This window comes from Gopherus flavomarginatus, chromosome 1 (assembly GCF_025201925.1).
Source record: "Gopherus flavomarginatus isolate rGopFla2 chromosome 1, rGopFla2.mat.asm, whole genome shotgun sequence".
In the NCBI taxonomy this organism is placed as follows: domain Eukaryota; kingdom Metazoa; phylum Chordata; order Testudines; family Testudinidae; genus Gopherus; species Gopherus flavomarginatus.
Window position 1 is genome coordinate 66,328,250 of NC_066617.1, and position 15,218 is coordinate 66,343,467.

Below are 15,218 nucleotides of genomic sequence, written 5' to 3' on the forward strand. Positions count from 1 at the left end.
CTGTGCAGACTTTATCTTCATATTGTGTGCATGTATGGTGGGGTGCAGCTGCCTCCACAGCACTATCCTGTTCTGACATGGACAGGCCCGCCATAGTGCCAGGAGTTAGTAGACGGATGGAGCAAGGTGGAGTCATGAAGGGAAGAGATATCGGAATGGGAATGCACATTGCTCTGCCCTTAAGACTTATGGAGAATCTGGAGGAAAATGTGTGTATTCTAAGTCTGTATCAGGTTCTCTGTGAACCTCCTCTGCTCTGTAAATCTCTCTTAAGGATGAGTTCTGAGGCAGCTGATGGCTTGGGAGTCCCTGAAGCCATGCTGCTTGAGAGCCAGAGAGTGCCCCAGGAAGAGTGCAGAAGTACTGGGCTTTTGTGTGTCTCCCTCCTGTACTTCAGGAAGGTGCATGACAGAAGGCAAAAACAGCCTAACCCTCCCTTCCGTTTGTTGGGAGAACTTTAATGAGAGGACCCCACAAACCCTTCTAGAACATCACTAGTAGCCCTATAAGCCAGTGAAGCACTGCAGGGGGAAAGACCTGTGATGTCTGACCCTGTAGAGAGGCATTACACTTGTTTTAAGATATATTGTCTGCAGATGTGATGAAGTTAGTATGGTAAGCAGAAGTATTTGCTATTCCTTTGAAAAGATGTAGCCTGTGCTCCCCTTAGTATTGACCTTGTTTTGCTTGCCAGCATGCTGGATGTGTGTGGAGTCATGGCCATGCCCCTTCTAAGGCTTTGTCTTCACTGACACAAAGGTGTTTTTAATATTGAGATAACTAATGCACAATAGTTATCTGACTGAAAAATCTGAAATGGTGTTAAGGCACTTGCAGTTTTTACTGTGAGATAGCTAGGTGATGTCAGCTATATACCTCCAACCCAGGGCTGACCCTGCCTAGTTTATGTCATGATAAAAACATAGTGGAGACAAGCCACTTTAGATAGGTGCTAAAAAGGTGTGGACATGGCAGCATGGGTAGTGGGTAATGTAAACCCATCAGTTGCAGTCAAATGATTGAAGACTTCTGAGTTGGGGTTGGGGGGAGAGGACTCTTGTGTCATCCCATTCAGCACCACTCCTCATCAACACTATCCAACCTCTTTCTACTTGCCACTCTGATCATCATCTTTCTTTATAGGATTCCTCTGCCTGCAAATATAACTAGTCAGAAAGAAATAATATGATTATTAAGAAGCAATTTATTGGAAGTGGAATGATGTAGGGATTAGAGCATGATACTAGGAGTTGGGAGACCAGGCTTGTAGGCCTAGTTCTATCACTGATTTACTGTGTGGCCTTCAGGAAGTCACTTAGACCACAATTTTCTGAAGCACCCATTAATTTTGAGTGCCTCCATTTTTTGGGTGCCCAACCTGAGACAACTTGGGTCTGATTCCCCTTCCCCCTCCCATAGTCCTGCTTCAACATGTCTCAGGTTAGGCACACAAAATTAGCAGATATTTTTAAAATGGTGGCATTTACCTCTGTTTGTTTCCTATATAGAAAGTGGGGATAGCAATACTTACCATCTACATACCTCACAGTTGTATTGTGAAGATTATTCTTTATAAAGCATTTGGTACAATTTTCATAGTATATTTAATACTATAAAATGGTTAGTATTATATTCTGAAATTTATTTCTTAATCTCTATGCCATAAGTATGCTTTTACTGTATTGGAAATCTAGATATGCTTAAGATTCACTCAAGAACTGCTGTAGAATGATTTATCTTGGAAGAGGCTTTGATTGTATCTGTTAAAGAAACATTTATTTGCGGGGGGAGGGAGGATATTCTTGAACATGGGTATTACAAATAGGGCAATTTCCAAGGAGTATCAGTTCTGGGTCCAGTCTTTGATCATGTCCTTTGTGAGTGGTGATATTGCAATAGCTGATTATGGCTGAGGTTAGGATCAGCAGAAGTAATTCTCTGGAAGACATAAAAGTGAATTAGAAGCACCTGAAACTCATGCTTCAAACTGAGCATATAGGTACACTAACTTTGCACATGTCACTAAGTGAGGTTGAAATCCTGACTCCATTGATGCCTATGGCAAAACTCCCATTGATGTCAGTAGGTTCAGCATTTCACCTGGAGACGGTAGGCATTTATTAATTATAATTTGACTTTTAATGCTCCTCTGTTAATAACTGCATTGCCTCTTTAAACTGTTCTTGCCTGCTGCAGATTAGCATACTTTAGTTCCAGAGCACTCATGGGCTGAGGGGAAGGAATCTGTTCCCTCCCTCCGCAGCCAAAAGCTGCTTGAGTGACCCAAGACCTCTTATGTCAGGAATGTAAGCCTGCACCTCACCCTTCCCAAAACCTTTGTAACTTTAAGAATAACTGACATCTACCCATTACACAATGTGCTACAGCAGCATTTCACAAAGAGGTCCATTAGGCTATGTTATAGCAAAAGCTGCAAGAGTAATATTTCCTGGTCATTCTGCACTCTTCCGTGCACTTTCATTTCTTTTAAGGCACCTGTGTTTTTTGGCTACAATAAGGAAAGGGGGAAAAAAAGCTAAATGTTGCCAACTCCCTTCTAGTTTTGGCAGTTTCACTCTAGTTACTTCCAGGAATTATCTCCCTGTCACAGATCGGCTGTCAGTGCCAGATTTGGGAAAACCCTCCTTCTTTCTTGTTTTGATTAGGAAATGGATTCTTTTCAAAAGCATTCCCCTACCCTACTCTCCCACATTTTCACCATGGTCATTCAGTGATGGCTGCTTCCAAATGCAAAGTGTGCTGAAAATAAATTTGATAAGTGCTCTGCAGAATCTGCTGCCAAGATATAGACAGTTCAATATTTGCTCCACTCCCATCTGTCTGTTTCACTTTGGCAGAGACTGCTATGTGGTGGCTCAGGCATTTGCAGTCTCTTGTCAGTGTTACACTGACGAGGATGTGGCTCTTAGAATGTTATTCATGAAGAATTAAACCAAAGAATACACAGCCATTGGCTCCTGAAGCTATTTTAAAAGGACCCTGTAAAGATGGTTTTTAGGCAGATGATGTTGTAAATACATGACAACCCCAACAAGAAGATGAAGTGAATAAATTTCCCAAGAAGGATGGAAAAGTACCTGCCACATGTATTGTATATACTGTCGGTCCTGAAGAGGAGGAGCTAGCAGCTTGGCATCTTTGAGAAAGCAGGGCTATGAAGGGATTAGCTAATGCTGGCTCAATACCATCTTTAGTGACAGGACCACTGAAGAAAACAGGGCCTGAGGATGAGCTGGAGACTTTTCTGGTCACCTTCAAAAGGGTATTCAGTGACTTCAACAGCTGAGGCCATACCTAAGTAAGGAAACTTCCTCCACCTACTAGACCCTGGATGCAGTTCATCAGGACTACATGCAAGTGAAGGCAGCTCTTCTAAACCATGTTGTAGCCAGAGGCTGCCCTAAGAACAGGTACTCGACTTATCCATACTGAATACACACAGAGGGACGCTTTATGATGAGGATAGAAGTAAGACTCCATGTAAGACCTACAGCCCTACTAAAGCTGCAACAAGATCTAAATATTTTCATTAAAAATTGTGCAGGGTTTTGCTGAGAAGTTCAGTTTTCATGTAAAAACTGAGCTTTCAATGGGTGACAATTTTTTTAAAGGCCTCTAAAGTCCAAACATAAACAAGATGGCTTTGTGCAAATAGCTGAGCATGCAGTATTCTTTTTTCTTTCGCTACTTCACAGCGGTATTGCAAGGCCAAATTAATGTTTTATGAAATACTTTGAAGGTCTCAAATGGACATGCACATTATAATCATTTTTGATTGCTTAATAGTCCTGGACATACAACTTGCCACTATAACATTCCAGGAGAGTTGGAACTTAAGTCCAACAACAAGAGAAGAAAAAAACTTTTAAGCCAAAATCATGGGGGTCGGGGTGAGTGGGTTTTGTTTTGTTTTTTGAGGACTGACTCATGATTTTTGAATGCTTGGATTGGTAATACTACTATCATTAACACATAATGGTAGCCAGCAGGGCAGGGCTCACATTCAGCAGGTACATGGTATTGGTACCTCTCTTAAATTTCTATCTTGTTTGCTGAAATCTGACTTACTTTTTTAAAATTAAGTCTTTAGCTCTATGGTTGCAAAGAAGACTTCAGAACTGTGAACCAAGTGTGATGAATGCAGAGATGTCAGCAGAAAGCCTGATTTTATACTAGCAATGAGAATGCCAGGAACTGGAGAAGAAAGTATGTTAAAAGAAACAGTTTGAAAATGTAGTAGCAAGATTTACCGCTGCAAACCTTGCTACTGCAGCGGTACAAGTAGTAAAGAAAATGTCTTTGGCATCTTTGCTCATTAAATTTCATTTTCTGCTATGATGATGTTTGTCAACCCGAGCACTATTTTCACAGTGACAAGGTGGGTGAGGTCATCTCTCTTATTGGACCAACTTATGTTGGTGAAAGAGACAAGCTTTCAAACTTCACAGAGCTCTTATTCAAAGTAACTAACAAAGCCAATAAAAGTGGTTGGAAAAGCTCTTTCCCAGAAGAGGTGTAAACAAGCTAAAATCACTTACTCAAGCAGTTATTAGCACTCAAAATTTTGACCTTGAGCTATGTCAATTCACTGTGATTCAAACCATCTGCACTCCAGAACAATTAAAAGCCTTCAGACCTCCTATGAGTTTCCTTCCTCTGATTATAACTTATGTGGTGTAGTAAAACACAGAGGTAAACAACTAGTTAGTACAGACTTTTGTGCCTATTTAATTTTATAGTGCAATTCACATACAATTCCCAATTTAATGGCAGTTAGCTTTCATCTGGAAAACATAACATTTCAGTGTAAAGCAAATGCTATAGTTTATACAGCTTTGAAACAATTTGAGTTAGAAGTGCCTGCTCTCACTCATTCACAGACTTCCAAAAAAATTGTCCTTTGGGATATAATATTTTCCACACTTGATGTTAGCTGAACAGTAAATTTAAAAAAAAAAAGTTTTTGAGGAAAATCTGTCCACCATTTTGGATATGCAGTGCTGAAATATAAATTGTGTCCACTGTATATTTAAAAGAGAAAAACCTCCCCCCTCCCCCTTTTCACCCAGAACTCAAAAACATTTGAATTCTGAAGTGCACAAATGTAAATCGTTCTTCTTTTGGAGTTTGTCCATGATCACCTTTGGATAAAGATTCTTACAAGCAATTTGAAAATTCCCTTCTGGGGCAGGTTCGGGAAGGGGCGCCGCTCCCCTGGCCCCAAACTAACCCAATCCCAAACCTGCCGCGGCTGGGGCGCCCGGAGCAGCTGCTGCTGGGGCACCCCTCCCCTGGCCTGAAGCCAGCCCTGGCCTGGACCTGCAAGGCTGGGGGATGGGTGCCTATCCTGTGGCCTCTGCCCTGGAGCTGCCGTGGCAGTGAGAGGCACCTCTCCTCCCAAGCCCAGGTGCTGCTGCGGGCAGAGGGGGCTAACGGGGAGTCCTCTCTCTCTGCAGTAGCCCCGGAGTACCCTTCTGCACCCCAAACCCCTCATCCCCGGCCCCACCCCAAAGCCCGCATCCCCAGCTGGAGCCCTCACCCCCTGCACCCAACCCTCTGCCCTAGCCCTAAGCCCCTCATCCCCAGCCCCACCCCCTGAGCTTGCACCTCCAGCTGGAGCCCTCACACCCCTGTATCCCAACCATCTGCCTCAGCCCTGAGCCCCTCCACCACTCCGAACCCCTCGGCCCCACCCTCACTACATAAATTTTGTTATGTGCACCAAGATGAAGGTGATGTGTCACACATTACCTCCATCTTGGTGCACATAACAAAATTCATTCTGCACATGGGTGGGAAAAATTAGAGTCTCCAGCCAACTATAACCAGAGTAAATTTATAATTCTCTGTACTCCAACCCTTTCCCATCAATGAGGTGTGACCTTTAAAGCATAATACAGATATGGATCATTTAAATATTAACATTAATAAGACCATGCTTTCCTCTTCTGTTTTAAAACACAAGAAAATTATATGTGAAACAAATACAATTTTAAGATTTTTTTTTCCATTTTTAAATTATAGGCAAGGAATGCAATACAAGGCGCCAAACTCAGATATATTGCAAATTCTGTAAATCTAACAGTATAGAGCTAATAATTAAACTATTAGTTGTTCCTTTTAAAAAGCATATGTGAAAACAAGTATTGGAGGGGTAGCTGTGTTAGTCTGTAAAAAGCAACAAAGAGTCCTGTGGTACCTTATAGACTAACAGAAGTATGGGAGCATAAGCTTTCGTGGGTGAATACCTACTTCGTCAGATGCATGTATTCACCCACGAAAGCTCATGCTCCAATACTTCTGTTAGTCTATAAGGTGCCATAGGACTGTTTGTCGCTTTTTTGTGAAAACAGTTGTTTAGGTTGCAAAGACACGCAGTCAAAAATTAGGAAATGCCAGATTTACAGATGCCAGTGCAACCTTAAATTGACCCCTTGGCTGTACCCATAGACTGAATAAGGCAGGGGCCCTGTGGAAACAGTGTGTGATCATGTAATTAAAAACTAAATCATGATGGGGCTGATTCTGAATTAAAGATGCACAAGCAACTGGAAATTTAGCATTTCCTAGTTTTTGACTGCTTGTCATTGCAATCTATACTCTTTTCTGATGTAAGTTTTTGTACATAATTTCTGGGTGAGGGAAGGTGTGCCTTTTCAGGGAAAGGTGAATTCTGTTGCATAATCATCAAGGTTTGAACTCTGAAACTTCAGCACAGCTACACCACTGTAGGTGACAGTAGGAGAAGGCTGTTATCTCAGTGTGGTGGGGGAAGCTGCTAGCACTATGTGCTCTGGCTAGGAGGTAGTCCAGAGTAACTCATCCTAGTCCCTCCAACCCCCTGATATTGGCGAGGGCTCCTGACCTATGTAATTTGTGAGAATCTTGGATTTTTCTTGTTCTTGTTCTCTGTTCTTGCTGCCATGCTTTTGCTGGGGCTGAGTGATGGAAAGTAGAGAAGAATCAGAGTTGTACAAAAGCAGGAAGCCACCTTTCATCAGTGCCTGAGCAGTGTAATGGCCTTAGCTCTGCTGGACAACTCATTAATGTAAAGACATTTCCCTCCTTTCTTCCCTGCTCTTTTCTGCTGTCTAGGGATGAGTCTCTAGGCTAAGAAAAGTAGAGTTCATAATTCCCCACCAATGGAGCTCCGCCAGTGGATACTGTAGACAAGACTCAGGATTGAACGGGTACAAGGGAAGTCTTACAGCAATCTCAGACATTCCTGTCAGCTTTTTAAAAAGATGAATGTCATCTGTAGTATATGAGTAGGTCAAAACTTGCGATTTGAGTATCCCCCTGCCATCAGTTCTAAGCCAGGAAATTGATCTTAAATCCATTAAAATGTGAGTTCAAGACACTGTATGCATCACTCTTTAATTTATTTTAATAATATATTTCCATTTTCTTTCTTTGCTTTTTCCTATATCTATGTTTCCTTCTGTATCTTGATACATCTTTTGTCAGTACTTTCTCTTTCTTCCTAATACTTTCTCTTTAACATGTTACCTATCTGATTTGGTTTTTCTTTGGCTTAATACTTACCTTGTGTGTTTTGTTCACTGTATTTACCCGTAGTCCACTCCACTTCTACCTTCATCCTCTTTGGTAGGATGAGAACACTTTTGTATGGTGAGCAGGAGATGGAATACATTTGTAAATGTTGGCTTCCAAATATGCCGTGAATTGGTGAGCCCTGGCTAAAGCAAAATTAGAATTAGGGTAAAATTTTCAAAGGTACCTAAGTCTCATTGACAGTCCTGAAAATTTTGTCCTTATAGCTGTGCTGTAGAAGTACAGAAAACTATCATTAATTTGTTTTAGCAACTGGTAAACTGAATTTTGTAAATAAACAAACAGACAATGCATAAGGAAAGCCCTACTCCACCTAGGTACAGGAGGTATTCTCAGTAGAGGATTATCAGGAGGAGCTCCACAGGATGACTTTCAGCACAAAATCACAGAGATACAGAGTTGTTGATGACCAATGTCAGGATAGTGACAGCATCATTTCCTTCTGAGGATGCAATTCAGTTTCATGAATTGTTGATAGGATGACCTCAAACTTTTTCTTTTTTAAGATGGTTGTTGAGGGTGAGTTGAAAAGGCTAGACAATGGCTTTCAACAACTGGCTTTTAAAAGTTAGGTTCAATCAAAAGTTATACCCCCTTCTCTTGTGACTGTGTTAATCAACAGTTTCCAATACTGGTTATTAAAATAATACTTTTAAGTTCCAAGCTGCAGTGTGTATGATCTCTAGAAAGTTTCCACTGCACCTCTAAGCAAGTTTGTAATTAAATAGAAAAAATGACACATCTAAAGTGTAACAAGAGGATCTCTTTTTCTTTGCCTTAGAAATCACACTGCTGACTTGATTGCCTGACTGGAAGGCCCCACCTCTCATTTATTTACTGGTTTCAAGACAGATGCTGGGAATCAAATTGCTAGTTATAGTATAGTAGGACTGGCATTTTCCTGGTATTCATAAGCATGCAAGATTCCACAGTTGTGGTGTCTATACTTAAAACAGAAAGTCTGGTTCATTTTTATTGCTCCAAATACTCTTGCCTGTTGTTAACAATTAGGAAAAGTGTAAAAAGCAGAAGAACTTTTGTTTCTGTTTTAAGTACACATTGTTATAGAATACATTTCCTTAAAGTTGTATTTTCACATAGAGCCTCTACCACTGTTATAGTTTAATCATTATGGAAATTTCTGTGTTTTACTGAAAGTGTGAATCGTGATAAAAGAAAGAAAAATATAGATGGTGTTTCAATAGTATCAGCACTGAATAAAGACTATTGGATGATAGCTGATCAGAGAGGCTCAGCAGCATTCAACAACTTTGTGAAAGGAGAGTTTTACTAACTATTGTTATTTATTATTCATTATTATGTTTTTCAGCCATGATATCTGAGTACACAAGATATAGCAAACACTATTTAAAGTTACAAGACAGAGACCCAAACATTAAATCAGTCTATATTACCAATTAATACTATATGGGATTTCTTAGCATACCTCACAAGAAAAGACAGTAAGATGCTTTGTGATACAGAATTTAGAGGATATAAATATTTGGCTTTTTTAAGTTTTGAAGAAAAATCAGGATACCCAGCAGCCTTGTAACAGTTTATCAGTGCTCTGTTACCAATTGAATGACTATCAGGTTGATAAAATCTGAACCTGAATCTTTTTCATTTGGCAGGAAGGATTAACTCTTTGTTCAAAGCTTTTCCTGTTTTATTAGCAACCCTCTAATTTACAATTCTTCTCAGTATTTCAGAATGCTGATTGCAGACTAGCTGTAATACTATTTACAATAAAATTAGCTTTCAGAATTATATCCTATTGAAATTATTAGCATCTTTATAAACCAATATTTTAGAAATGTGTACGTTGTAGTAACGTACAGTAGATCCCAGTATGAATCACAGATATTGCATTTATAATCAACATTGCAGGAAACTAACAAATTCATCTTTCCTCAGTCACTTTTATAATGCAATCAATGACATGCCTCAGAGCTCTCTTTAATTTTGGGAATGAATTTACTTTGATTGCCTCTGATTTTTGCAGCTCATCAATTCCTTCTCTTCCTTAGCTCAGTGGTATCTTGCTGAACATGTGCTTATGGATTTTCCTTCATTAAACTATATTTTTAGCTTTCTAAATGTCAGGAGCAGAATTTTTGGGGAGGTGTTTTATGGTGAAGGGTTTGCTTTTGGGAGTCCTTTTAGTGCCCTAGGGTTCTCTCTCTTGTCACCTGCTTTACATCTTTTAGGAGACATTAACCTGATCCTTCAAAGACTTAAGCACATGTGTAACTTTGTGCACAATAGTCCCTATGGGACAGGCTCTGTCTCCCACTCTGCCCGCATATGTCACTTGGGCAGAGAACGGAGCAAGCACTAAAAAGAACTGAGGAAGGATTCCTCTGACACAGGCATGGTATAGAGCCACCAGAATTGGTCCAATGCTACACTCTCTCACAGGCCTTGGCATAGATACTGTGCAGGAGAGTTGGGGAGGTAGTGGGCCTGTAGGACATTGCAATATGTAGATTATGGGCTGTAACATAGCTCTTGGGAGATTACCAGGGACTGTTTTGGACTTTTGAGCAGCCTAGAATCTAAGGATGCAGCACAGGATCAGATCTATTATCTTCAATGTCAAAGTCATGTATATGCTTAAATCTCTGCTGTCCTTCTGATTGTTTTGTTGTTTAGCTAGAGGCTCAGTCATTTTAAATGATGTAGGACCCTCTAAGCCTACTCCTCACCCCATCTTTTACTTCCTTGCTGCTTCCAAGGGCCCAGTACCTTTCCCATACTCCAGCCTTGTGAGCAAGAGAAAATACTGGGACTGGTTTATGGAGCTGGGTCTTCTGCCTGGTGGTGCAGAGCACTATTACTAGGCCACCCCAACTGGCCAGTGAGTGTCTGATAAAGTTCCCTTTTTATGAGATTACACACTCTTAAATCATCTGACACAGAAAGCAAGAGCAAACACAACACGGTTATTGCTGGAACTGATGTAAACTCCACAGAGTTTTTTTTAACAGTGTTGAATAAACTAATACTTTAATGCAAGCAAACAAAAAATGTTTACACAATGAAGTCACTAGACTCTGAAGAACAGTCCACCTTTATTATATTAGATATCTGACTTCATGAAATTATGTTTGACAATTCAGAGTCCTTGCCAGGTTAGTCAAAATGTTCATGTTTGTTTTCCCGTTATAAGGAAAATCTCAGCTTTAACTGTGCAGCTCTTATGAAGCTGAACCTGGTGTTGCATTTCAGTAAAGTGAACTTTCAAATCCTTGATGCAAGTATAAGGTTGCAGGTTAGCTCTACCTGTAATGGAAAATATTTATCTTGTTCTTTGTGTAAAATACATGCAGTTGTATTATACAAAGTTCATCTTTTCTTGCACTTGCTTTATATTAATGATCATTCATGAGAACATTGTTCCAGAACACTGTATGCCTGTTACTATTTCTGGTCACCGATGTTTTATTTGGTTCAGAAACTTTTTAACTTATTTTGACCTTAGAAGGGCAGTAGTTTAAAAACCTATTTTAAAATTAGATTTCTATAGACACTATGTTTTTTTTAAAGAATGTTTTTCTCTAGTCCTCTTACGTGGGTATCTGTAGTATTATTTGGATTAAATTCTGTTTAATTTTTTAAAATGTGTTCTCCATTATCTATTGTCCTCTTGCCAGTTACTCAAATGATCACAACAATGGATTGCCAGACTTATTTCTCAGCAGATTTAGTTTTTCTTTCTTTCTTTCTGTGACTGATTGACAGCCAATGCACTCTAGAATATGACCCAATAATTATATTGTGATTTGCTATTGTTGTTCAAGAGAAAATATATGGTTAGTAAAGACAGTTCATTAAGCAAACCGTTAGAAACCAGCAGGAGTTCTGGTTGATTACGTGAGCTGTGACACTTGTTCCATCTGACCTTGGGAATCACTTGACCATCCAGCACTTCTGCCATAGAAAAATATTCTATATTTGAACTGAGCATTCCTAGATGGGCATTCACCTCTTTTGCCTCCTTCTTTTTCCACTTATTGCAGCGTTTATACAGCTCTATACATCTGTTTCACAAACTAACTAACTTTATGCTGCATAGTGCTTGTAAGTGTTGTTTACAGGGCCGGCTCCAGGCCCCAGTGCGCCAAGCGCGTGCTTGGGGTGGCATGCCCCGGGGGGCGCTCTACCAGTTGCTGGGAGGGCGGCAGGCGGCTCCGGTGGATCTCCCGCAGGCGTCCCTGCGGAGGGTCCACTGGTCCCGTGGCTCCGGTGAAGCATCCGCAGGCACGCCTGTGGGAGGTCTACCGGAGCTGCGGGACCAGCGAGTGGCAGAGCGCCCCCCGCGGCATGCTGCCATGCTTGGGGCGGCGAAATGACTAGAGCCGGCCCTGGCTGTTTAAATCTTTGCCATGTTCCTTGACTTCTAACATCGTTATGTTCAGATAACACTTCATTAATTCTGCACAAAAATAAACCTGCTTTCAGCAGAGTTATCAGTAAGTATATCTTCCAACTGTGGATCTTTGTTTTCAGTATGCACTATTAGTTTTTTTGGTTAACTAATTGATAAAGCTTGTCAGGGTGGAGTAAGAAAAAATCTGTGCCTGGTAGTCTGTGCAGGACCCCATCCAATGCCCAATAACCAAATGAAAAGCATTGGAGGAAGATTTAGGTAAAATGAAATCCATTTGGAAGAGAACAAAAAGACTTGAAGGAAAAGTGCACTTGAGGTGGGTGGAGGAGGAAGATCAAAGTGTTGGTGCAAGTGTAACTCACAGCTCGGTGTGCCTTCAAAACCTTTTTTTAAAAAAAGATCAAATATATGATATCGTTGGGGAAAAATCTGGGATCTTTTGTTTCTTTTGCAGAGTTTTCTGGAGAACAGTCCCACTTAAATGTCTCTGCGGGGAAATTGAGAGCTACATGAAATGGATGTGGCCGTTTGCAAAGACAGTGGAGAATGATGGAAATGGAAAATTAAAAAAAAATCTAGTAACCATCAGCCTACATCTCTGCACTGATCTCTTTTCACTCTTGCCTCGACTAAGCCATACAAATAACTGCCCCCCTTTGGGTCTCCTACTGCTGCCTCCACACCTTTGCCAGTGCTGTAGTTGAAATTCCCAACTTGATTGCCATCACTTCATCCGCTTCTTCTTCAGGTCTCTCCTTATATATCACTCCTTCCAAAGGCCTGTATCTCCTAATCATCCCTTCAAGGGGAGAACTTTTAAAAACAACTAAACAAAAGTTGTAGACCCAGCAAGACAGTTATTAATTCTTATACCTAATTGCTTTGTTGGTTGTGGGTTCCCTGATCTCTATTGTTTCGGTGCATCTTGCTTTAGGACTGGTCTATCCTGGAGTAGAATACTCTAGGGCTAGGGTATGGCTACACTGGAGAGTTGCAGCGCTGGTGGTGGGTTTACAGCGCTGCAACTTACTCACTGTCCACACTTGCAAGGCACATACAGCGCTGCATCTCTCTGGCTGCAGCGCTGGCTGTACTCCTGCTCTGCCTGGGGTATAGCGATTGCAGCGCTGGTGATGCAGCGCTGCTCTGCCAGTGTGGCCACCAGAAGCACTGTAATTGGCTTCCAGAGTATTCAGAGGTATCCCAGAATGCCTGTTCAGCCACTCCCAACAGCGCTGCAAATGCTGCAAATGTGGCCACACTGCAGCACTTTCCCTACACAGCTGTACGAAGACAGCTGTAACTCCCAGCGCTGTACAGCTGTAAGGCTACGTCTACACTACAGCATAAAATCGAAATTACTAAAACCGGTTTTATAAAACCGATATTATAAAATCGATTTTATGCATCCACACTAGGGCACATTAATTCGGTGGTGTGTGTCCATGGTCCTAGGCTACCATCGATTTCCGGAGCGGTGCACTCTGGGTAGCTACATTAAAGGAATGAGACTAATAACTTCGATTTCCGTCCACACTAACCCTAAATCGATATAGTAATATCGATTTTAGGGTTACTCCTCTCGTTGGGGAGGAGTACAGAAATCGATTTTACGAGCCTTTAAAATCGATTTAAAGTGCCTTGTAGTGTGGACGGGTACAGAGTTAAATCGATTTAACGCTGTTTAAATCGATTTAACTGTGTAGTGTGGACCAGGCCTTAGTGTAGCCATACCCCTAGTCAGTAATGGGGAAGGAAGCAATCAATGTGTGTGGATGGACAGTTTGTTGGTGCAAGGATTCCAAAACTCCAAGTTAATTGATATTTATATTGTGCCAATAGCATGCCAGATGCTTTAAAGATGTGTGAAGACAGACACCCTATCCCCTATCTGAGAGTTGGTGTAAGCACAGACTTGCCCCAACATGGCTAAATCAGTTTTAATTCACACCTTTTGTTACCACAGTGCCAGTCTGGGGGTGGACATTCTTCTTGGGGAATAACACTGTTTGATTTTGCTTAAACTGGAAAATTGCTTTAAACCAAATTGAAGTAAAAGTGACAAACTACATAAGAACGGCCATACTGGGGCAGACCAATGGCCCATCTAGCCCAGTATCCTGTCATTAGACAATGGCCAATGCCAGATGCTTCAAAGGGAATAAACAGAACAGGGCAATTATGGAGTGATCCACCCCATCATCCAGTCCCCCAGCATCTGGCAGTCATAGGCTTTGGGTTTGCAGTTTTCTTGTAACCCTGTTGGTTAGAGAGACAGAAAAACAAAAGCCACATGTATTTCCAAAGAAGAGTATGTGTACACCCAGACTGCGCCTGAAATAAGTGGTGGGTTAAAATGGTTTTTGTTGCCTGGGTGCTAGTTTGAGAGCAGAGCAGCTCTTAGAGAAGGGCAGGGTCTCTGTCTTTGCTCTTCCTGCTAAAGTGCCTGGCTGGCAGCTTATTGGCACAACGTAAGTAATCAACGCACTGAAGATGGGGGGTTTTGAGCCATCAAACTGGCCCTCCCACTGCTCTGTCTTCTTCCTTCCCCATTACCGATCCCACTCTCACCCTAGGCGTCCATAACAAAGGTTTGGCCGGCGCTGGATGTGGAGCTAGTTGCATACAAGCGAACTGCTCGGCGCTGGCTCTGCAGGAGACGGTGCCTCCGCCCAGCTCACCTGCTGTTCGGGGACTAAAGTCCATCCTAGCCCAAGGTGAGCAGGGGGAGGCGCCGGGGGCTTCCGGGCTCTTTGTATTGCACCACCCGCCCCCTCCTGCGAGGCGGGGGCGCTGCCGGCCGTCAGGCCGCTCTCTGCTGCCGGGGGAGGAGGCAGGGGCCAGGGCGGTGCTGTAGCCGGAGCTCCCCTTTGGGTTGCGCCGCCCCGTGTGAACTTGTGCTGCAGGGAGGCTGGGCAGGCGGGAGCCGGCTGCTGCAGCCGCATCAGCTGTTGCTCCCGCGTCCCGGAGGCCTTGGGAGGGAGAGCAGCGGGCCCCCATGCGGCGGCGGGGAAGGGGGTCTCCGCCTGCGGGCCCCTGCCAGAGCAGCGGCGGCCGCTGACGCTGCCCTGGAGTAGCAGCATGAGCAGCGGCTACAGCAGCCTGGAGGAGGAGGAGTCCGAGGAGTTCTTCACCGCCCGCACCTCCTTCTTCGGGAGGCCCCCGGCCAAAGCCAGGCCCGAGCTGCAAGTGAGTGCTACGTCCCCGGGCCGGGGCAGCCCCGGCCTCT

The 15,218-nt window shown here is 42.5% G+C and overlaps 1 protein-coding gene across 3 annotated transcripts in view; it reads left to right on the forward strand.

The window, feature by feature from the left end:
• The window catches only part of RASSF3 (Ras association domain family member 3), a 156,217-nt gene that overhangs the window by 72,170 nt on the left and 68,829 nt on the right, over positions 1 to 15,218 (forward strand). The window contains exon 1 of one of the 3 annotated variants that reach the window (XM_050924075.1): positions 14,895 to 15,178. The exons of the other annotated variants lie outside the window; for them this stretch is intronic. Within the exon in view, the coding sequence (XP_050780032.1) occupies positions 15,071 to 15,178 (108 nt within the window). The 5' untranslated portion in view covers positions 14,895 to 15,070. Of the gene's footprint in view, positions 1 to 14,894; positions 15,179 to 15,218 lie in introns of those variants that run through there. 3 annotated transcript variants of the gene reach the window in all.